Source organism: Leucoraja erinacea, chromosome 3, assembly GCF_028641065.1.
Source record: "Leucoraja erinacea ecotype New England chromosome 3, Leri_hhj_1, whole genome shotgun sequence".
In the NCBI taxonomy this organism is placed as follows: Eukaryota; Metazoa; Chordata; class Chondrichthyes; order Rajiformes; family Rajidae; genus Leucoraja; species Leucoraja erinaceus.
In genome coordinates this window covers 97,221,271-97,243,891 of record NC_073379.1, presented here as the reverse complement: position 1 = coordinate 97,243,891, position 22,621 = coordinate 97,221,271, and the positions used below count along the sequence as shown (strand labels likewise).

The window sequence follows — 22,621 nt, the reverse complement described above, 5'->3', positions numbered from 1 at the left end:
ACAATGGTGTTTTGGTTACTGTGGGAGGTTAGATGAAAAACTTTTTTTTCCCCTTACACTGTTTAAATCCAAGACGGCTTTTTTTTTTCTGCTTGTCAATTTCTAAGTAGGTTTTGAGTGGTTCTGTTGCTCCTGATCGAAATTTCATCTGAACCAATGTAATGCAAGTATTGTTCCCTAATTCATCACTCGCTTCTATATCCAATTCATGTTAAGTAAACAGACATTATAACAGAATTACCTGTATAGGACTTGTAACATTGTTAATGCATCACAACAGCATGGTTCATCCTAGACCGCAAGTAATTGCCTCCCTTCCATTGACTCCATCTACACTTCATGGTGCTTTACCAAGGCCGGCAGCATAATCAAGTACGAGTCTCACCCTGGCACTCCCTCTTCTTCCCTCAGACAAGTGGTGCCTACATTTGAAAATGCATAACTCTAGATTCAGGAACAGTCTCTTTCGTAGCTGCAATCAGGCAACTGAGCCATCCTATCACAAACTAAAGAGCGGTCCTGAACCGCCATCTACCTCATTGGAGACCCTGGGACTGTCTTTAATTGGACTTTACTGGACTTTATCCTGCACTAAACATTATTCTCTTTATCCTGTATCTGGACACTGTGGACGGCTTGATAGTAATAATGTATAGTCTTCAGCTGACCTGTATACACGCAACAGAGAAGCTTTTCACTGTACCTCGGTACACATGACAAACTATACTAAATATATAGACTGAATGGCACTATGAATGTAAAGGTGGTGCACTCATTTTTTTAATTTCATACGTATTTTTATGGATAAAGTTTATTTTGAAAGAACACAAAATGGGTAGCTTGGTTGAGGATCATTGACTTGTGAATGTCGTGTAAATACATCCTTTCATGCTTCAGCGAATTGTACTTTAACCTCTGAGCATACACTAGCTGTCTGCTTCTTGCAGCTCAATAGCTGAGGTTCAGGCAGCTTGGTTCCGTAGTATGATTGCTACAGATGAATAATTTCATGATCATCCAACAATAATGATTTCTAAACTTCACATTTCTGATACTTAATTTACAACGCCGAAAAATTTAACTGGGACAATTAATACTTTTAAAAATGAGCGTAAACTGGAAATATGCAAATCCTGTTTTGTTTTTCCTATCAAGTTTAATTCAATCCTATTATGTTGGAGCAATATTTGATCAGTGCTATTCTATCGGAGCTTTTGGAATAGCACTGCATAATTCTTCTCCATGTTGGTACATGTTTGGTCACTGGAAGCTGCTCTCATAATTCCCTGGTTGACTTTACTGTTATATCGACAACATCTCCCACCCGTTATGAAGAACGTCTAGCAGGCAAACGTCCCTTGTACCTGGCTGTTCTACTTGCAACAGTATTAAATGATGCATATTCACCTACTGTGCTCATGCTTCATTCCTCAAATGAACTCTGCAATAAATAATCGAAATTAATCGAGTGATGCAGTGCTCTGCAAATAAAATCTATTGGGACCTTAAAATAATGTTTATGCCCTAAAAATGTCAATAATCACCAAGCAATTATTAGTCATTAATAATGGAATATTACAAGTTGTATGCTATGAATAGTACACCCATTATATATCGTTCATGTAGAAAAGTACATTTAGTGTGTTGCTGACGAAAGAAAATAATAATGGAATATTTCAATGATATATGGTGAAAGGATGACAATATACTGTAACTTGTCTAAAATTAACCTACATTATCCTCTCCTTGTGTTTCCAGCATGTCAGTAAAATTAATGTCTTCAGTGGCACCTATTAAAATACATAAAGATGCATTTGGCAAGTTTAAATTGGCTCTCAAAGGTTGATATCATTCTTGTCCTCTTAAACAGTGGGGCTTCCACAAACCTTGGCTTGTGAGTTGAAGCAAAACCATTATGGCAAATATAGGATCAATGCACAGTGTCCCCATGCATCATTCAGTTTATTTTACAGGTACAGGTGCACAACCTTTTATCCGAAAGCCTTGGGACCAGACACTTTTCGTAATTCGGAATTTTTCGGCTTTCGGATTGGAAGATTTTTAGCGTAGATTTTAACGGCTGGCGCAGTGGTACAGTGCTCGGCTCATATCCGCAAGGTCGCGAATTTGCGCCTCGATCCCGGCAGTTACTCGATCGCGAGTTTGAGTCTTCAATGTAGTTTTTTCTTGCAGAATAGGAGAGAATAGGGAGGGTTAGGCTGGGATCATTCTCTGCGAGATAATCTTAGTGCGGGAGACAATTATAGGAGAGGTGTACTGACTGTGTGGGCAGAACTTTGGAAGTGATTGCCCACCATTCTCAAAAGCCGCTGTGTCTCCCTGTCCCTCCAACTCCAGAGGAATCCGCTCCCCGATGGGCCGCTACGGCGACAAGTGGCAGTTCGCCCACAGCCCGAGCTGCGCCACCCCAAGAACAAGACGTACCTTGCACACCATTAGTTTCTGCCCCTACGGGGAGCGTGTTCCTCTGGAGTTGGAGCGGGGCTGGGCTGGAGTTGCTGATCTGGGATCTCCGTGGTTGCAGTGGGCCTGGGGGTCGGTATCCCGATGAGGGGGCGCAGCTCGAGCTGCGGGCGAACTGCCACTTGTCGCCGTAGCGGCCCATTGGGGAGCGGCTTCTGGTGGTCCTGACGCCTTCGGCCACCCCCCTGTACAGGAGCTGAGACTGGGAACTGTACCGCCCTTGCAGGTGAGCAGGAGAGTGGGGTTGTTTGCAGTTGCAGAGGGAGGGGGCAAGGGCGGTACAGTTCCCAGTCTCAGCTCCTGTCCAGGGGGGTGGCCGGAGACGTCAGGACCAAGAGGAGCCCACTCCCCTATTGGCCGCTACAGCGACAAGTGGCAGTTCGCCCACAGCCCGAGTTGCGCCCCCTCATCCGCAACCCGGGTTCCTCTGGAGTTGGAACGGGGCTGGGCTAGAGTTGCTGCTGGCTGTGAGTCTCCGGGATCTCCGTGCTTGCAGTCGGTGTCCCGTTGGTCCTGACGTCTCCGGCCACCCCCCTGGACAGGAGCTGAGACTGTGAACTGTACCGCCCTTGCCCCCTCCCTCTGCAACTGCAAACAACCCCACTCTCCTGCTCACCTGCAAGGGTGGTACAGTTCCCAGTCTCAGCTTCTGTACAGGGGGGTGGCCGGAGACGTCACAGCCCGAGCTGCGCCCCCTCATCTGCACCCCAAGAACAAGACGTACCTTGCACACCATCAGCTTCTGTCCCTACGGGAAGCGTGTTCCTCTGGAGTTGGAACGGGGCTAGGCTGCTGCTGGCTGTGGGTCTCTAGGATCTCCGTGCTTGCAGTGGGCCTGGGGGTCGGTGTCCCGTTGGTCCTGACGTCTCCGGTGACTGGCACTGACCTGCTGGCATCACCCTGCTGGCATCGCCGATGTGAAGACAGTGCAAAGCCCCCGCGCCGGTGCAATGGGCGGGGAACTGGAGAGGGGAGGGAAGGGGTCACACACATGGCCGGGAAGCAGAGGGGTGTAGGTGGGGTGAAACTGAAGGGAGCGACAATCTGCTGCTGCCTGCCCGCTTAGTTAAAACGTTCCCACGCAAGACTCACGATCCACTGTGTATCGTGAGTCTACCGTGGGAACTTTTTAACTCAGTGGGCAGGCAGCAGCAGATTGTCAATTATTAACCCTCCCGCGCAATATACCCTCACCTTCTCTTTTATGAATGGGGATTTAGTTCCCCTTTCTTCGAGGACCGACCGGAGGTTCCGCTGTCACCTCTGCGGGCCGCCCTCGGTGAACGTCTTCAAGGACCTTTCTTCAAGGACTGAAAATATGTCCGCTATTCGGAGCTTTTCGTTATTTGGATCTTCGGATAAAAGGTTGTGCACCTGTATATAGGAAATGTATATTAGTAGGTTTCTCTAATAATTGTTTTGTAGAAAATCATGGTAACATTACAATTTTGTCCCTTGTAGGTGTTGATAACATAATTTTTATTCTATATTTGGCCAAATATTTTGCATTAAAATTATCCAATATTAAAATATATCAACATATTGACTAAAAATTGCTTGTGGAAATATGAATTGGATGAGGGATTTTAATGTAATATTAAATGTAAGTTTTCCAACAACATTAAACTGGATGGAGTTGAATATAATGTGCGGAGTCTTCAAAGTAATTTAGATAAGTTTTAGATACATTTATTCGCGCTACACTGCATCCCCCATATATTTGAGCATGATTGTGCTGCAGCAGTCTGGGTTCAATCCTGACCTTGGCTGCTGAGTAGAGTTTATACATGTTCTCCCTGTAGGTTTTCTTCTGGTGCTCAAGTTTCCTCCCACATCCTAAAAACGTGCAAATTGATAGGTTATTGGGCATGGTAAATACTTTGGTGCCGATTTGTTGTAGGATATGAGGGAAATTGATGGGAATGTATGGAGATAGAGGAAACCAGTGGGGTAAATGGGATTGCTCTAAGAGCCAACATTGACTCAGTGGATCGACATGGCCGCTTCCTACCTCAGAGGAAGCATTTGAGGATGCCACATAGGGCTTCTGTGTCATAACATCTGGGTCAGCAAATCCAGACCTCCAGTTCTTGTGAAAAGAACACAGACTTATGAAAAGTATGGCATTGTGAGAGGATTGCTCACAATCGTACTGAATGGGGGAACAGGCTTAAAGGGGCTGCCCCTGCTTCATTTGTCTATGCTTCCACATCTGTTTTCAACCAGTATAGAATGAATTAATTGTGTAGCCTGAAAAAACATTGTTTGTTTCAAAGGTTGTGTTTGGAGAAGCAAAATAAACGGTGTTCTTCGAAGCATATGCTAAAGGTCTCATTAGTTGCATCGTAAACATAAAATCCGTGCATACACTGAGTGTTCTAGCTCGCCAAAAATTTGCGACGCCTCCACTATCTTAAAACTGTTTGACTGTCTGTCCATTATGGATTTCTCGATGAGCAGAAAAAACGGCCAATTAAGATTGCAAAGCTAAAAATCATTTTTGTTTTATTCCAAGCCATAAATGTTATTTCTCTGCACCTGACCCAGATTCTTGCTGGCACTTATGTAACCAGTTTGTTCATGACCTCCATTAAATTTCTAACCCCAAAACAATGGTCATATGCTCACCATATTATTATGAGTTTATGGAATGAGCATGTTGAGGAAATACGATCATACCTGTTAAAAGACACGTGGATAGGAAAGGTTTAGAGGGATATGGCCCAAACACAGACAAATGGGACTAGCTCCGTTTGGGTTTCTTGGTCTATGGGCCATCCAACTTGTCGACCTCATCTTGGACGAGTTGGGCCGAATAGCCAGTGTCCGTGCAGTATGACTCTATATCAGTAGGATTGCCAATTTCTATCTCAGTAACATCACCTGAATTCCATTATAACCACCGTACCCACTTTCTCCCCCCCCCCCCCCCCCCCCCCCCCCCCCGCAAGCAAGCACGCACACCTACCTACCTGCCTGCATGCCTACCTACCCGTCCGCCCGCAAAGTTGGGATTTTTCAAAGGTTTTAAAGGTCTTTTGTCACATGCACCAATTAAGGGGGAGTTAGATGTGGCCCTTGTGGCTAAAGGGATCAGAGGGTATGGCGAGAAGGCAGGTACGGGATACTGAGTTGGATGATCAGCCATGATCATATTGAATGGCGGTACAGGCTCGAAGGGCCGAATGGCCTACTCCTGCACCTAATTTCTATGTTTCTAAGGTACAGTGATATGCGAGTTACCATACAGCCATACGAAAAAAAAGTGACAAGACACACAACTGCATAAAAGTTAATATAAATATCTACCACAGCAGATTCTGCTATATTTAAGAGGGAGTTAGATGTGGCCCATGTGGCTAGGGGGATCAGAGGGTATGGAGAGAAGGCAGGTACGGGATACTGAGTTGGATGATCAGCCATGATCATATTGAATGGCGGTGCAGGCTCGAAGGGCCGAATGGCCTACTCCTGCATCTAATTTCTATGTTTCTATTCCCCCCATTCCTCACGGTGATGGGAGGCAAAAAAGTCCAATCTTTATTTTCCCGCGGTCTGGCGCAGTTGAACCATCTGTGGTGGAGATCGAAGCTCACGCAGCTGGCGGTCGAGGCTCCTGTGTCGGGGCGATCGAAACTCCCGCATCTGTGCGGTCAAACCACCTGCGGCTTGGAGTTCCCGAATTGGTCTCCGTGATGATAGGTCCGCAATCACCCACGGTTGGAGCTCTGAGGTCGATCCCTGGTAAAGGGATCACGGGCTCCGCGATGTCAAAGTCCCGCAAACTCCCGCGGTGAAGCTGTCAAAAGTTGGTCTCCAGCAAAGGCCGCCCACTCCTCGATGTTAGGCCGCAGTGCGGACGGAGATACGGTACGGAAATAAAATTGCATCAATGTCGAGGAAAAGATTAGAAAAAGTTTCCCCCGCCCCACCTCCATATAAAACATTTAGCACCTTCTGTTAAAACACAAAGAGGGAAAGGACAGACAGACTGTTGGCGAGGCAGTACTGATTATTTAATTTCTTCATTTTTAGAGCTAAAATTCTGAAATTTAGTACTCTGGGTAATGTCCCACAAGGGACCGATGTTATTGCAAAACCTCCAAACGGCAGGCAGTCTGCAAACAGAAGGCTGGTAAAATATTTATATCTGATATTAAAAATGCAATATATCTCAAACTTAATATCTCTGTCACTGTGAGGAACATTTTGAAGGTTTAGGTTTGGGAATAGTTATTTAAATAAATAACTTATAAATTCTTTGTAAATTATATTTTTTACTGTTCTGTGATATCATTTCCAGAGAGATTATTCCATTATAGTAGATTTTTAGAAAAATAACAGAACCAGAACTGAAATTAGCAAAGGGAAATGGACAAAGAGTTGCAAGAAAGACTTGGGCCAAGGCAGAGAATGGATTAAATGTGGGCATCTTCCAGTGAGTGAGGACGTACACCTGGGCAAATGGCTTAGAAACATAGAAAATAGGTGCAGGAGTAGGCCATTCGGCCCTTCAAGCCTGCACCGCCATTCAATATGATCATGGCTGATCATCCAACTCAGTATTCTGTACCTGCCTTATCTCCATACCCCCTGATCCCTTTAGCCACAAGGGCCACATCTAACTCCCTCTTAAATATAGCCAATGAACTGGCCTCAACTACCCTCTGTGGCAGAGAGTTCCAGAGATTCACCACTCTCTGTGTGAAAAAAGTTTTTCTCATCTCGGTCCTAAAGGATTTTCCCCTTATCCTTAAACTGTGACCCCTTGTCCTGGACTTCCCCAACATCGGGAACAATCTTCCTGCATCTAGCCTGTCCAACCCCTTTAGAATTTTGTAAGTTTCTATAAGATCCCCCCTCAATCTTCTAAATTCTAGCGAGTACAAGCTGAGTCTATCCAGTCTTTCTTCATATGAAAATCCTGACATCCCAGGAATCTGTCTAGCTTCCAGCTTTGGTGTGATTGTGAAACAATGCATTTTCCCATAATGGTGCAATAACAGCTAAATGAGCAGAGCTGCATGTCAGCAAGATGATGGGCATAAGTGACGATGAAAGCTCTCTCTTCCAATTTAAATAAACAATCTATTTGATGAGTACTCTTTGTTGATCTGGTCAATGTGGCGAAAATATTGCACAAACATTTATATTTTGAGAATATTGATACAAGAACTGGAAATATGTGACTTGATGATTCAGGCTGTACACAAACCTCAATTGTTATTTAATATTGAAGCAATGTTTTACCAAGTCAAGTCAAGTGAAGTTTATTTGTCACATACACATACGAGATGTGCAGTGAAATGAAAGTGGCAATGCTCGCGGACTTTTGTGCAAAAGACAAACAACCAAACAACCAAACAAATTATAAACACAATCATAACACACATATTCTTTTACATAATAAATAATGGAAGGAAAAACGTTCAGTAGAGTAAGTCCCTGGTGAGATAGACGTTTACAGTCAGAATTGCCTCTGGGAAGAAACTCCTTCTCAACCTCTCCGTTCACACCGCATGGCAACGGAGGCGTTTGCCTGACCGTAGCAGCTGGAACAGTCCGTTGCAGGGGTGGAAGGAGTCCCCCATGATTTTATTTGCGCTGGAGTTGCACCTCCTGTTGTATAGTTCCTGCAGGGGGGCGAGTGAAGTTCCCATAGTGCATTCGACCGAACGCACTACTCTCTGCAGAGCCTTCTTGTCCTTGGCAGTCCTTTGAAGCAGTATCTCCTATCGAGTATTTAAAAATGAGAATAGTAGTTTAGACAATAGAAAATAGACAACAGGTGCAGGAGTAGGCCATTCGGCCCTTCGAGCCAGCACCGCCATTTAATGTGATCATGGCTGATCATCCCCAATCAGTACCCTGTTCCTGCCTTCTACCCATATCCCCTGACTCTGCTATTTTTAAGAGCCCTATCTAACTTTCTCTTGAAAGCATCCAGAGAACCTGCCTTCACCGCCCTCTGAGGCAGAGAATTCTAGACTCACAACTCTCTGTGAGAAAAAGTGTTTCCTCGTCTCCGTTCTAAATGGCTTACTCCTTACTCTTAAACTGTGGCCCCTGGTTCTGGACTCCCCCAACATCGGGAACATGTTTCCTGCCTCTAGCGTGTCCAAACCCTTAACAATCTTATACGTTTCAATGAGATTCCCTCTCATCCTTCTAAACTCCAGAGTATACAAGGCTCCATTCTCTCAGCATATGACAGTCCCGCCATCCCGGGAATTAACCTTGTAAACCTACGCTGCAAGAATGTCCTTCCTCAAATTAGGGGACGAAAACTGCACACAATACTCCAGGTGTGGTCTCACAGCAGCGCCTTTACTTCCTTAGGAGGCTCAAGAAAGCCCACCTGTCCCCCCAGATCCTGACCAACTTTTACCGCTGTACCATAGAGAGTATCCTGACCACCTGCTTCACGGTATGGTACAGCAGCTGCACTGCTGCGGACAGGAAAGCACTACAACGGGTGGTGAAAACCGCGCAGCACATCATCGGTGCCCCGCTCCCTGCCATGGATGCCCTCCACCGAAAACGGTGTCTGAGACGGGCTGGGAAGATCATCAAAGACCCCTCACACCCCAACCATGGACTGTTTGCCCTCCTCCCATCAGGGAGGCGGTACAGGAGCCTCAGGTCACGTACCAGCAGGATGAGGAAAAGCTTCTATAACAACACAATCACACTGCTGAACTCGGAGTCCCGACGATAGACTTCTCTGGTCCCTCCGTCCCCCTTTGTTTAATCATTCTGTATTTCCTGATTATTCTGTATCTTCCCTCTTTCTATTTTTTTTTTGTTTTTTTCTTTTTATGTACAACTACTACGGACTGACGCAAAACTGCATTTCGTTGTACTGATACTTGTATTTGTGCGATGATATTAAAGTTGAATTGAATTGAATTGAATTGAACTAGGGCTCTGTGCAACTGCAGAAGGACCTCTTTGCTCCTATATTCAACTCCTCTTGTTATAAAGGCCAACATGCCATTCGCTTTCTTCACTGCCTGCTGTAAATGCGTGCTTACTTTCATAGACTGATGTACAAGGACCCCCAGATTCCGTTGTACTTCTCCTTTTCCCAACTTGATGCCATTTGGATAGTAATCTGCCTTCCTGTTTTTGCTACCAAAGTGGATAACCTCACATTTATCCGCATTAAACTTCATCTGCCCACTGCCCACTCCCCCAACCTGTCCAAGTCACCCTGCATTCTCATAGCATCCTCCTCACAGTTCACACTGCCACCCAGCTTTGTGTCATCTGTAAATTTGCTAATGTTACTTTGAATCCCTTCATCCAAATCATTGATGTATATTGTAAATAGCTGCAGTCCCAGCACCGAGCCTTACTGTGTCACTGCCTGCCATTCTGAAAGGGACCCGTTAATCCCTACTCTTTGTTTCCTGTCTGCTAACCGATGTTCTATCCATGTCAGCACTCTACCCTAAATACCAAGTGCCCTAATTTTGCCCACTAATCTCCTATGTGGGACCTTATCAAATGCTTTCTGAAATTCCAGGTACACTACATCCACTGGATCTCCCTTGTCCATTTTCCTAGTTACATCTTCAAAAAATTCCAGAAGATTAGTCAAGCATGATTTTCCCTTTGTAAATCCATGCTGACTCGGACCGATCCTGTTACTGCTATCCAAATGTGCAGTTATTTCATCTGTTATAATTGACTCCAGCATCTTCCCCACCACCGATGTCAGGCTAACTGGTCTATAATTCCCTGTTTTCTTTCTCCCGCCTTTCTTAAAAAGTGGGGTAACATTAGCTACCCTCCAATCCACAGGAACTGATCCTGAGTCTATAGAACATTGGACAATTATCATCAATGCATCCACGATTTCTAGCCACTTCCTTAAGTACCCTGGGATGCAGACCATCAAGCCCTGTGGATTTATCAGCCTTCAGTCCCATCAGTCTATCCAACACCATTTCCTGACTAATGTGGATTTCCTTCAGTTCATCCGTCACCCCAGATCCTCTGGCCACTGCCATATCAGGAAGGTTGTTTGTGTCCTCCTTAGTGAAGACAGATCCAAAGCACCTGTTTGAGGGGGGCTAGGAGATGGATATGAAGGATAGAGGATTTGGAATTATGCTTACATTATGCTACCCCTGTGGTTTTCAGAGGAATAGCTACTAAGAAGGTAAGGCATCATTAAAGTAACAACTATTGTCAATAAGCAGCATTATAGTTCATTCAAATGATTTCCTGAATTTAGAATGCAGTAATATTTTAGAGAACTATTTGCATTCAACTGGCTTCATCAGTTCTGGCATTTGTCTGTGTTTCACCTACAGCCAACATATTGGTCCACATCTTTGTATCTTCTCGCAATTGTTCCAATTCTGTTGTGGCTGTGTTCCACTATGGCTGTGTTCCTCCAATCTTAGTCTCTTACACACCCCCAATGTTGGTTACTCTGTTACTGGTACCAATATTTGTGCAGCTTGAGTCTTCAGGTCTGAAATTTCCTCCTTAACCCTCTCCAGTTTTTATCTCTTCATGAAGTTCCTTTGAACTTATTTCAAGCCAAGCTCCCGTGAAGCAGATTGAAGTATTTTACCTCTAAACGGGCAGTATCAATGCAACTGTTGGTGCAGTTCTAAACTAAAGGATCATTTTAAGGAAATCTGACATCTACAACTGGAGTCGGCACACTTGATGAATGACTGCCTGTGTATCCACATTTGCCATTATTGGTAAACAAAAAATTGACTCATTCTGAAAGCTTTAGAATGTTCTTTCAGTTCTCACCTCACTTATGATAGATGAGTTCTATGTGTGAACAGAGGATGGCTCGTGAATCATAGCAGGATTTCCTGGACGTCTGTTACTACAGAGTCTTGTTACTACATGTCACAAGATAAATAAGTTAACAAGAATTTAACAGCTATAAGCAGACTGCGCGATCCATTGCTGGGAACTGTTCATAAACAGATTTGAATGTAAGCCAGAGGCATCCATTTTTGTATTGTAACCCATGGCATACTGATTAGCATACACTTGCGATAATTCTTTAATTTAATTGAAATTCAACTGAGCATCACCGATCATTAAACTAATGGAATATGTTCTGTACCCATTCTTTAAGGAATACAAAGAAACATTGTATTATTCTTATTACCAGTTTGAAAAATGTTTTTAAAATGTGTGGGTGAATTTGTGTTGTTGGATTTCAATAACTCAGGTCATTTGTAACCCTTGCAGCCCTTGTATATATGCATTCTTTAGAGCAAGAAATATATACATTATTTAAGAGTAGAATTAGATGAATGCGATGGAGAAACATATTGATTGCTGCTCTGAGAAAGGGGAAGTCCTGCTATAAGAGCAGGCATGTGGCCTATCTGTTGCTTCATTGTGCAATGAGATGAGCAATGATCTCTATCCAGGCATTTGGTTTAGTTTCCTATCATTGTGTTTCGTGTCTGACAAAAACCTATTGACCTCAGATGTAACTGCTCTCCCAGTTTCTGTAAAAACTAAACTACAGTCCAATAATCTTTTGTAAAACTAATTTGTAATTTAACTAAGATCACTAACCAGTTAGAAAACATGACAGTGCAGTACAGGAATTGGCATTGGCTTATGATGTCTACTGATCACAATAACAATTTAAAGTAATCCTATCTGTATGTGGTCTACATCCCTCCATTCCTGTTCATATGCCTGTCCAAATGCCTGTTAAACATCACTATTATGTCTGCTCCCACCGCCTTCCTTGGCAGTGCCATCTAGATTTTCAGAGTTCCATCACTATGCCCGTGCTCTGAAGAGCCCTGCCATTAACTGTATACTTTCCGTGTACATTTACCATGGGCGGCACAGTGGCACAGCAGTAGAGTTGCTGCCTTGCAGTGCCAGGGACCCAGGTTTGATCCTGACTACCGTCGCTGTCTCTACGGATTTTCTCCCTGTGACTGCATGAGTTCTCTCCAGGTGCTCCGGTTTCCTTCCACATTCCAAATACGTACAGGTTTGTAGGTTCCTTGACTTCTGTAGATTAAATTCCATCCGCCAATTTCTTCGCCTGTTTCCAACTGATCCAAGTTTTGCTGCATCTCCTGGTGGCTCAGCACTTCAACTCCCCCTCCCATTCCGAATCTGACCTTTCTGTCCTGGGCCTCCTCCATGGCCAGAGTGAGGACCACCGTAAATTGGAGGAGCAGCACCTCATATTTAGCTTGGGCAGTTTGCAACCCCAGCGGTATGAACATTGACTTCTCTAATTTCAGGTAGTCCCTGCTTTCTCCTCCCTATCTCAGCTCGCTGTCTCTGCCTCTTCCTTTCTTCTTTCCGCTCCCCCCACCCTCACATCAGTCTGAAGAAGGGTCTCGACTCGAAACGTTGCCTATTTCCTTCGCTCCATTGATGCTGTCTCACCCGCTGAGTTTCTCCAGCATTTTTGTCTACCTTCGATTTTACATCGTCTGTAGTTCTTTCTTAAACTAATTTTCCTTAATCAGTCCATGTTTTTCCCAGATGTGAGGACAGCCTATTCCTAAAAATCTACTCTAGAAATGTCCTGTCCACCAATGCAAAGCCACCTGACAGTGAGTGCAATTACAAACCAATAATTTCCTTGTTTGTCCCTATTTGCTCCTCTATAAGTCTGTCATACTTTAGATTATTTTTATGCAACGGTATTTAAATTACCAGCTTCACCCAGGCTTTCCTGATAATCATCTGACTGTTACTGATTCAGCTTAGTGCCCATGGGATATGGAGGGGTGAAGGGATATGTGTCAAACATGGGAAAGTGTGATTGGAGTAGATGGGCATCTTGGTCGACATGGTCATTTTTAGTAAATATTTTAGTATATTTATAATGAATTAATTGGTTATTAAAGTGGCACTCGGCTTTTGTTTTAAAGTATTTGTGTATTCCTTTGTAATAATTTGAGCAGAATGCACTTACATTAAATAGCCAAAGGCTAACAAGGCAATACATTTTGCTGTGTAATAAATCTATCTGTGTACCGGCGTGTGTGAAGGATTTTGCTGTGGTAGCTTACACTATATCCCCCATTTGGAATTGTACTGTTAGATGGGTATAAGCTAAACTTGGTTCTGGAACTATTAAATCAATTAAGAATATCGGCAGTGTTACCACTCCCAGGAAAAGGAAACAAAAGGAAACAAAAGCTACTATTCTACCTTTAACCAGATGTTATTGAAATAACAATTTGTATTCATTTGTTCTGGAGTGATTGTTATTCCGTAGGTAGGTTGGCATTCCAGTCATTTATATAGATGTTATAATGCATTCACTACTGTCAAACTGCTCCATCTGTTCATTTCAGACAAAGAAAACGATTACTTGTTAGATTTTACGAACCACTCTTTAATTGATGTATTTTATAACCAAATATTCTTCTCAAGATTAACACTATTTACAAAAGTAATTGCAACTGTCATTTTGTTCTGCTGCTGTTCTATTGCCTTTAGAAGCTTATTAATCTTTTCAAATCTTCTGAACTGCTTTTCTCACTCTCTTTGTTTTCTCTGTTTCCTTACAATCTCTAACAGGTAACTTTTATGCACTCATTTCCAAGCTCTTAGGGGAAAGAGAAGATGTTGTCCATGTACATAAGTACAACCCTGCACACAAGGCAGAATCTGACCTAGTTGCTGAGATTGTTAATGTGGTACAAAAAAAGGACCTGGCTTCTGGTCCAAGTGAGTTCTTGCAACTTGATGAAAGGTCTGCCTCTCCCTTAGTAAGAGACAGAGTTCACAGATTCCACAAGATAGCGTCTACACCAAGGCCATCCAGCCTTACCTTGCCTTCAACTCTGCAGCCTAGACCTTGGGTGGACAGCAGGGAAGGTGAACACAGAGGTGGGTCAGGTCCTCGGTTAAACTTGAGATGCTTAATTCTAAATTCATTCTACATCATTAAAATCTGAAGGGATTATGTGTTCATTTAAAATGCCAGTTTTGGTTTAAAACTGCATTGAACTTTAAGTTTGTACGTAAGTACTTCTGTAAATCCAATTTTTAAATATTTAATCATTGTTCCAAATAAGTTGCCAACCATGTTCGGAACAGCATGTAGGAAATTTGATTCCCGTTAAAGCTGTCAAAATCTATAATCCAGACACAAATTTGTACTGGTATGTAGCAAAGATCCTACAGCGAGCAAGATAGATCACTCGACGAAAAAGACGTAGTATGGTCATGGACAGAGTCATGGGTAATTTTCGGCCCCATTTCCGTAACCGGCTTCCGTCTCCACACCAAAGATCCCATAGCGGAGCAAAGATACTAGTGCGGAGACGGAAGCCGGTTATGGAAACATCCTCGTTAAAAAAAAAAAGTTATTTGGGAAAAATCTTCTCCTCATTTTCAGAATAATAATTTATTAACACAAACTGTTCCCCCGCAACGTTGATTACACTGCAAGTCGGGTCGGGTTACTGAAATGGATGAAAAAAATGCCCACGTTCCGCTCCGTTGCATACTACACGTCAGCCCATTGCATTTAGAAGGAGTGGTCTATCTTGCTTGCTATAGGATCTTTGGTATGTAGGCATCACGTTCATTTGTTTATTGACCTATTCCCTTCTGATTTTTATAGAGGATAGTGCTTTTAAGGTGTTACAGCTTTTGTTGTGTAGATTGTGACTGTTGCACCTGCTATTAACTTGCTGGCTGCAAAAAGGATGTAAACATATGTTTTTAAGCATGCAGAATATGTTTGCATGCCCATGAAACCCCTCTATGAAATGCTGGTTTCTTGCATGGAATGATCTTGTCTTGCCCTGAAGATGAATTCATATTTGCTAAGTTGACTCACTATCAAATGGAATGGTAAAATACACAGAACTGGTTATAAATATCTTATCTTTATTTTTTGCATCTCTGCCTGTTTTGCAATCCTTGACCAGTGTTGACTAACCTGAAAGTTTAGACAGAGACCAATCTGGCAAAGACTATTCATTGAAAGAATGATCAAAATGTATAGTGTGTCAAATATTCCCACTTGCGGTAAGTGTAGATGACGACTGATGTGCTCTTGGGAAGAATATTAGTTTGCAATAGTTTTAGTGCAACATTGGTTTACAAGAGAACTCGTGGTCACTGCTGATTTGCCTAATGGAAGCAAGTGAATCTACATCCATAGAAAACTTATTTTGTCTTTCAGCCAAAAGACAAAATAAATTTACTTGAGAAGATTGTCTGGGTATGGCAGAAAAAATAGTGGGAAGCCAAGGATCTAAGGATAGTCGTTATTAATATCTCTACAACTGAAGGTGTTGGAGACATTAAAAGAATACCAGAGAAATCCCCGGTCATGAAAGCTTGCATAAAGATTATTAAGGAGGTGTTTCGAAGATGGTGCTTGTAATAGTAATCTTCCAAAGTTCCTGTCCTTCTTGAATATTTGCAGATTTTTTTAATTTTTATTTTTGTTAGTACAATAATGTGGTACCACAGTACCTAATACTTGTTGACATATTACATTTCATATACAACTTCTTATTTTTTAATTTAATAATAGAACAGGAATAAGGAAGAAAAGAGTAGAAAAGAGGAGATTGACATAAGTGGTGCGTGAGATAGAAAGATAGGCCGAAAGAAGAGAGAAGAGAGAAGAAGTAGAAAGAGACGAAAAAAAGAAAAGAAAAGAGGAAAAAAAGGAAAAAAAGGAGATTGAAAGCTATATACCTATTTTATGTTCCAGGCCACTCGTATTTGCAGATTTGAAAGTAACAACATAACTGATATTTGAGAGAGAATGGAAGGGAAAAGAAACAGGGAAATACTGGCTAGTTAGCCTGAGATTTGCTGTCAGCATCCCAGAAATCTAGCCTCTAGGATGCCTAACAGGGCACAGATTGTAGAAGATTATATGGTGAAGCAAATCCTTTTATTTAAGGTGCGGAGGAGTTTATTTTAGAGAATGTGACTGGAAGAATGGCCTCGGGGGCATCCTGTGGTTTTAGTATTTCTGAATTGTCAAAAAGCATTTGATAAGGTACCACACAAAAGACTACTGTATAAAATGCCTCTCGGGATTGGAGTAGCATATTGATGAAAATTTTGTAAAGGAATTTTGAATGCTTAAGTGAATAGATGAGAAGGTGTCATCAGGAGTATAATGGTAAAAAAAAAGTATTTTAAAGTTATGCCCATTAGTTGGAGGGACATTACAATAGCATTTTTATGAACAGTGAGAAACTATGAAATATGCACAGATTGCTCCTGGTGTAAAGTATTGCAAGCTGCAGGCATAAACTTATATATTCAGCAAAACATTAGGGAGGCAAATGCATGTTGACTTTTATTTCAATGAGTTTGGAATACATTGGAGTACATATTGAACTTTTTGAGGAGGTGACGAAGGTGATTGATGGGGGTGGGGTAGAGCTTCTTGTCTTCATGGATTTTAGTAAGATATTTGATAAAATCCCTCATCCAAAGTAGTGCCTGATCCAAAATATTTAGATGCATGGGATCCATGGTGATTTGGTAGTTTAGATTCAGAACTGGCTTGCCCATAGAAGACAGAGGTGGAGTGGAATGATGTTCTTCTGGCTGCAGGTTTGTGACTAGTGGTGGGCTGCACGGATTTATGCTGGAACCTCTGATGTGTGTTATATATATATATATATATATATATATATATATATATCAATTACTAGACTAAGTGGGACCCGTTGGGTCCCTGTCACACAGGAGGCTTGGTCCCCCATGCAATATTCCACCACTCACCCATCGCCCCCAACTGCACAGGCGCAGCTCATTTCCCCTCATCTCAAGCACTCTCTCCCCCTCCTCTTCACCCTCCCTCTTCTTACCCCTCTCCTCCTCCCCTCCCCCCAATGCCTCCCTCTCCTTTCCTCTACACTGGTTGCCGCTCCTCTCCCTTCTTGTGTGCCCCGGAGGAGCATCAGCCGTCGGCGCCCTTAGAGCCAGGCCTCGGATCCTCGGCTCGGCCCGGAAGCACCAGCAGCTACGGCCACGCCGGCGGGTGAGGGGGGGGATGCGGGGGTGGGGGGGAGAGTTCTGAGAAAAGACGGTGGAAGAGCCATGGGGGGAGAGGGGGGATTCACGGGGGGGGGCAGGAGCCAGCAAGGGGGACCAGAGGGGAAGGGGTTGCATCTGCGAGGCGATGTGATGGCAGTGCATTTGGGACTCACAGCGGGCGCTGCACGCTCTCCTCTGCCAGGATAAGACTCTCCATTTTCCTTTGGCAACATCTCCGACTCCGCGCTGGGCCACCCGCAGACAATCCGCCGGCCACCCAGACAATTTACAATTTTACCAAGCCAATTAACCTACAAACCCACGCAGACACGGGGAGAACATACAACAGCACCCATAGCCAGGATTGAAGCTGGGTCTCTGGCTCTGCAAGGCTGCGTCACTGTGCTGCCCCTTTGTATATAACCATTGTGGCTCTTGTTTGTTTTTACCAAATTTCTTTCCCTATTGTTTTTCTCCCTTATTACATTTTTTGTTCCTTATTTCGGGATTTTGAAAACCTCCCAGTATTCTGGCGTACCCAGCAGCTTTAGCCACTTTATGTGCTCTAGTTTAAAAAAAACGTAATATCTTCCTTATCGTCATTTGTTAACCATGGATGGTTCATATCTCATTGTTGCTCTTTTTGATTGGGATAAATTGCTACTGAACATTCTGAAATAGGGAATAAGTATCTGCCTCAGCTCATCTGCTGACCTTTTCTTAGCCTACTTTTCATTCACTCCTTAGTAATTACATATAATGAAGTTGAGGTCACTGTTTTTGGCCCTTAGAATTCTGACATACTGTATCACTATTTCCTGCAGTATCCTAATCAAGACCTTTTTTTTTCTCATGATACATGATCAAGTCTAAAATAGTCTATTCCCAGGTCGGTTTTATAATATACTGTTTAAGAAGGAACTGCAGATGCTGGAAAATGGAAGGTAAGATTCAAGATAGATTTAATTGTCACATGTGCCTGATGGCACAGTGAAATTAATTTCCATACAGCCATACAATAAAAATCAACAGGCCACATCTATGGAGCGAAGGAAATAGGCAACGTTTCGGGCCGAAACCTTGCCTATTTCCTTCGCTCCATAGATGCTGCTGCACCCGCTGAGTTTCTCCAGCATTTTTGTGTACCTTCTATAATATACTACTCGAGGAAACAATCCCTGATGCATTCCACATATTCCTCTATCACTAAACCCTTGCCTAATTGATTAACCCAATCATTATTCAGATTAAAAACAAATGTCGGAAGTACTCAGCCAGTCAAGCAGCATCTGTGGAAAGAGAAACCAGTTTCCGTTTCAGAGTCCCTCTTTCAGAACCAGGGAAAGGGTGGAAGGTTTTCAAAGAAGTCTTCCTTCTTCCTGTGATGTGGCTTCCCTCCTGTCTCATCTATTCCCTGCATTTCAGCTCTCACCTGGGACAAAAAAAGCTTTTCACTGAGAGTAGGGAAGATTCAAAGAGGGGATTCTTGACGTGAAGAAAATAAACTGACTGAAACTTAGCAGGGCCACACTATAGAGGAAAAGAACTGTCTTTACTCAGATCGAGCCCTACATGTGTTCGATGATTTCCAGTGAAGGGAACCAGGCAGGTTTGTTTTTATCAGCAAAACACCAGTGATCGTTATATGAAGAAGGGGGTAAAGGATGATGGGGGTATGGGTCTTATTCTCTGGAGGCAGATGGGACTAGGGGGGACTTGATAGAGGTCTTTAAACGGACTAGAAGGATAGACAGAGTTGATGGACCTGCTTTTCCTTTGCTGAATATTGATTCAAACATATGGACATGACTTTAGAATGAAGGGACAGAAGTTTAGGGGTAATATGATGGGGAGCTTCTTTACTCAGAGAGTGGTAGCGGTGTGGAATGAGCTTCCAGTGGAAGTGGTGGATGCAGGTTCGTTGGTATAATTTAAAAATAAATTGGATAGGCATATGGATGAGAAGGGAATGGAGGGTTATGGTATGAGTGCAGGCAGGTGGGACTAAGGGGAAAAAAAAAAAAAAATTATTCGGCACGGACTTGTAGGGCCGAGATGGCCTGTTTCCGTGCTTTAATTGTTATATGGTTATATGGGTGTATGGAGCCAGGTGGGGAGAGGAGGGATGGAGCTGGGAGACTGAGGCAGTTGGGGGATAGGTGGTAGCAGATATGGAGAAAAACATTAGACTCAGCTTGGGGAGAGGGGTGAATGTGGAAATGATAGAAGGTGAAGGCTGGTATCTGATAATTCAGTATGATAATGAAGCATTCAAGCTAGCGATGAGTAGGTGGGGATAGGATCGGGTGGGTGACGTGTGTGGCGGGTATGTGGATGGAACCAGTATGAGGAAAGGTATACACATGGGTGATGGGGTGGTATGGGAAAGGGAATACAAGGACCAGGAGTGGATTGGGAGGAGAGAAAGGAAACACTGGGGTTAAGGGTTCCCTGAAATTGGAAAGTTCAATGTTCAGTATTTGTACAATTGGGTTGCAGATAACCCGGGTATCATACGAGGTGTTGTTCTTCTAGTTTACCCACGGCTTTTCCCTGGCAGGCGGGCAGTGGACAGTTGGTGTGGCAATGGGAAGGGAAGTTGAAATGGCTTATCTATCCTCACGTAGTCTTCTGGCTCTCTCTCCTCTCCTTTCCCCCGAGCTTTGCACTGACATCCTTCTACTCTAACCAGTTCTGAGGAAGGGTCCCTGATCTGAAACATTAAAGGGTCTGTCCCACTTGGCTGTCTTTTGTGCGCCATTTACGCGACCTGCTAGCGTGTGTGGGTAGCGCGGACGGGCGCATGGAGAGATGTGGAGGAGTGTGGACTTCGTCCTGCATGAAATCTTCGCACTCCACCGACCTGTCGAGTAACTGACGGCCAAAGTGGGACAGGCCCAAGACCCTGGCGCGACGCAACATCTCACCTCCAACAGCAGCAGAAGCAGGCAAACGATCGCCGAACTCGGCCTGGAGCTCACGGCCGTTGCTGATCCGGATCTGCCCCCACTTCTACTCCCAGAGCGGGGCCAAGAAAATTGAAGATAGACACAAAATGCAGGAGTAAGTCAGCGGGACCGGCAGCATCTCTGGAGAGAAGCAATGCGTGATGTTTTGGGTCAAGACCCTTCTTTCAGACTGAAGAAGGGTCTCGGCTCGACATATCATCCATTCCTTCTCTCCAGAGATGCTGCCGGTCCCGCTGAGTCACTCCTGCATTTTGTGTCCATCTTCAAATGACGTCACGCGCTCCAGACGGCTGTGCGGGTGCATGATGACACGAGCGATTCTCGTGGGACCGTCACGCGACCGTCATTACCGGCCTGTCGCATAAGTGACAGCCCAAGTGGGACAGGCCCTTAACCAATTTCTATTTCCACAGACGCTGCATTCTTGCTTGAGTTTCTCTAACACTTCTGTTTTGTTTCAGCACTGATTTTGTTTTACAGTGTGCAGATTACAATTATTTTGTGCTTTCAAAAGATAGCACCTTGTGGGCCACTAGTCCTCCCCCCCTCCGTCTCTTCCTTCCTCTGCTATTTCTTATTTCTACCCAACCTAATTCCACATCACAATCCACAGCACCCCTAGATCATTAATCACTACCACAATGAAGCCCAAAGATCCTATTGCTATAAGATCTTTGATGATGCCTCCTTCAATTAACAAGCTGCCTCACCTTCCTCAATCACGGATTATTATAATCAGGGATATTGAGTTTCCCATCGCGGTTGCCCTGCAACCATATTTCTGTTACAGCTATTAAACCAAACTCATTTGTTTCTATTTGGGTTGTTAGATAATCTACTTATAAATGCGATGTGTATTTGTGTGTATTTAAATAAAGAGCCCCAAGCTCTGACTTTTTACAATCTCCTGCATAAATCAACACTCATCCACTGAATGATGCATTTTGATCCCGACCTGTTATTATCTTAATGGCACATCTCATTAACATGCCGTAACAAAATAAATGATTTACAAATGAATGCAACTACTTACAATGAATTATACCAAAATCTACACTAACTCTTCCTGAAATTGGTTGAGAGATGTCAGTATTTCCCTCACAGTTACTGATTGGTCATAGATCTGAGCCCTCCTTCACTCTTGAAAGTCACCCTTCCTTTCTCCGGCATCACTGCAGAATTTGTGCTAGACATTCAAGAGGAGTTCTGGGTGACCTGGAAATTTCAAATGAGGCTAATTCCTGCTACTTGCAACTATGTGTGTGCACAGGTTAGATTGATGTTTAGATTTAGGTTTCGCATTTTGTTTGTCTTGGATATTTTTAATCATGTCACGTTATTCGAGGTAGGTGTGGTTATGATTGCCAGATCAGCAAGTTGGGGTGGTATATATTGGGGAAACAAAGGGAACAATTGAGGCCATGCCACTAAAGTGTTTTTATTCAACACTTATTTGGTCTCGCTGTTAATAGTTGGAAGTTCAGGAATGTATAATTGAAGAAATCCACCCTGGGTTATTTGACCAGCCATATCCTTACCCTATTTAAGGATAAAGGGGAAATCTTTTAGGACCGAGATGAGAAAAACATTTTTCACACGGAGAGTGGTGTGGTGAATCTCTGGAATTCTCTGCCACAGATCTGGTAAGATCTTTGGTTGAGGCCAGTTCATTGGCTATATTTAAGAGGAAGTTAGATGTGGCCCTTGTGGCTAAAGGGATCAGGGGGTATGGAGAGAAGTCAGAATCAGAATGCTTTATTGTCATTGCATGTGTCACATACAACGAGATTACTGTGTCTCTCCATTTAAAAGAACTTCAAACATTCACATACTCATACTTTTTACACTCCCTCCCTCCCCAAACCCACCCATGGATTCACATTTACATAAATTAACACTCTCTCCCACCCCCCCTCCTTCCCCATAACCCGCTCCCGAGACAGAGTTCAGTTCCAAGATTGCTGATGGGTAAAAGCTGTTCTTGAGTCTGGCAGTGCGTGACTTTAGCGACCTGTACCTTTTTCCTGAGGGCAGCAGTGTGAAAAGGTGGTGACAAGGATGTGTAATGTCTTTCACGATATTACAGGTCCTGCTGCGGTATCTGTAGTGGTAAATGTCCTCTCTGTCTGCTGGGGCAGTTTTTATCACCCTCTGGAGAGCTGCTCTGTCAG

The 22,621-nt window shown here is 43.5% G+C and overlaps 1 protein-coding gene across 3 annotated transcripts in view; it reads left to right on the top strand.

Moving 5' to 3' along the window:
- pam (peptidylglycine alpha-amidating monooxygenase) overlaps window positions 1-22,621 on the top strand; it is a 181,215-nt gene that overhangs the window by 125,680 nt on the left and 32,914 nt on the right. For 2 of the 3 annotated variants that reach the window (XM_055633263.1, XM_055633264.1), the window contains one exon: window positions 14,038-14,349. The exons of the other annotated variant lie outside the window; for it this stretch is intronic. In XM_055633263.1, the coding sequence (XP_055489238.1) occupies window positions 14,038-14,349 (312 nt within the window). The remainder of the gene's footprint in view (window positions 1-14,037; window positions 14,350-22,621) is intronic. 3 annotated transcript variants of the gene reach the window in all.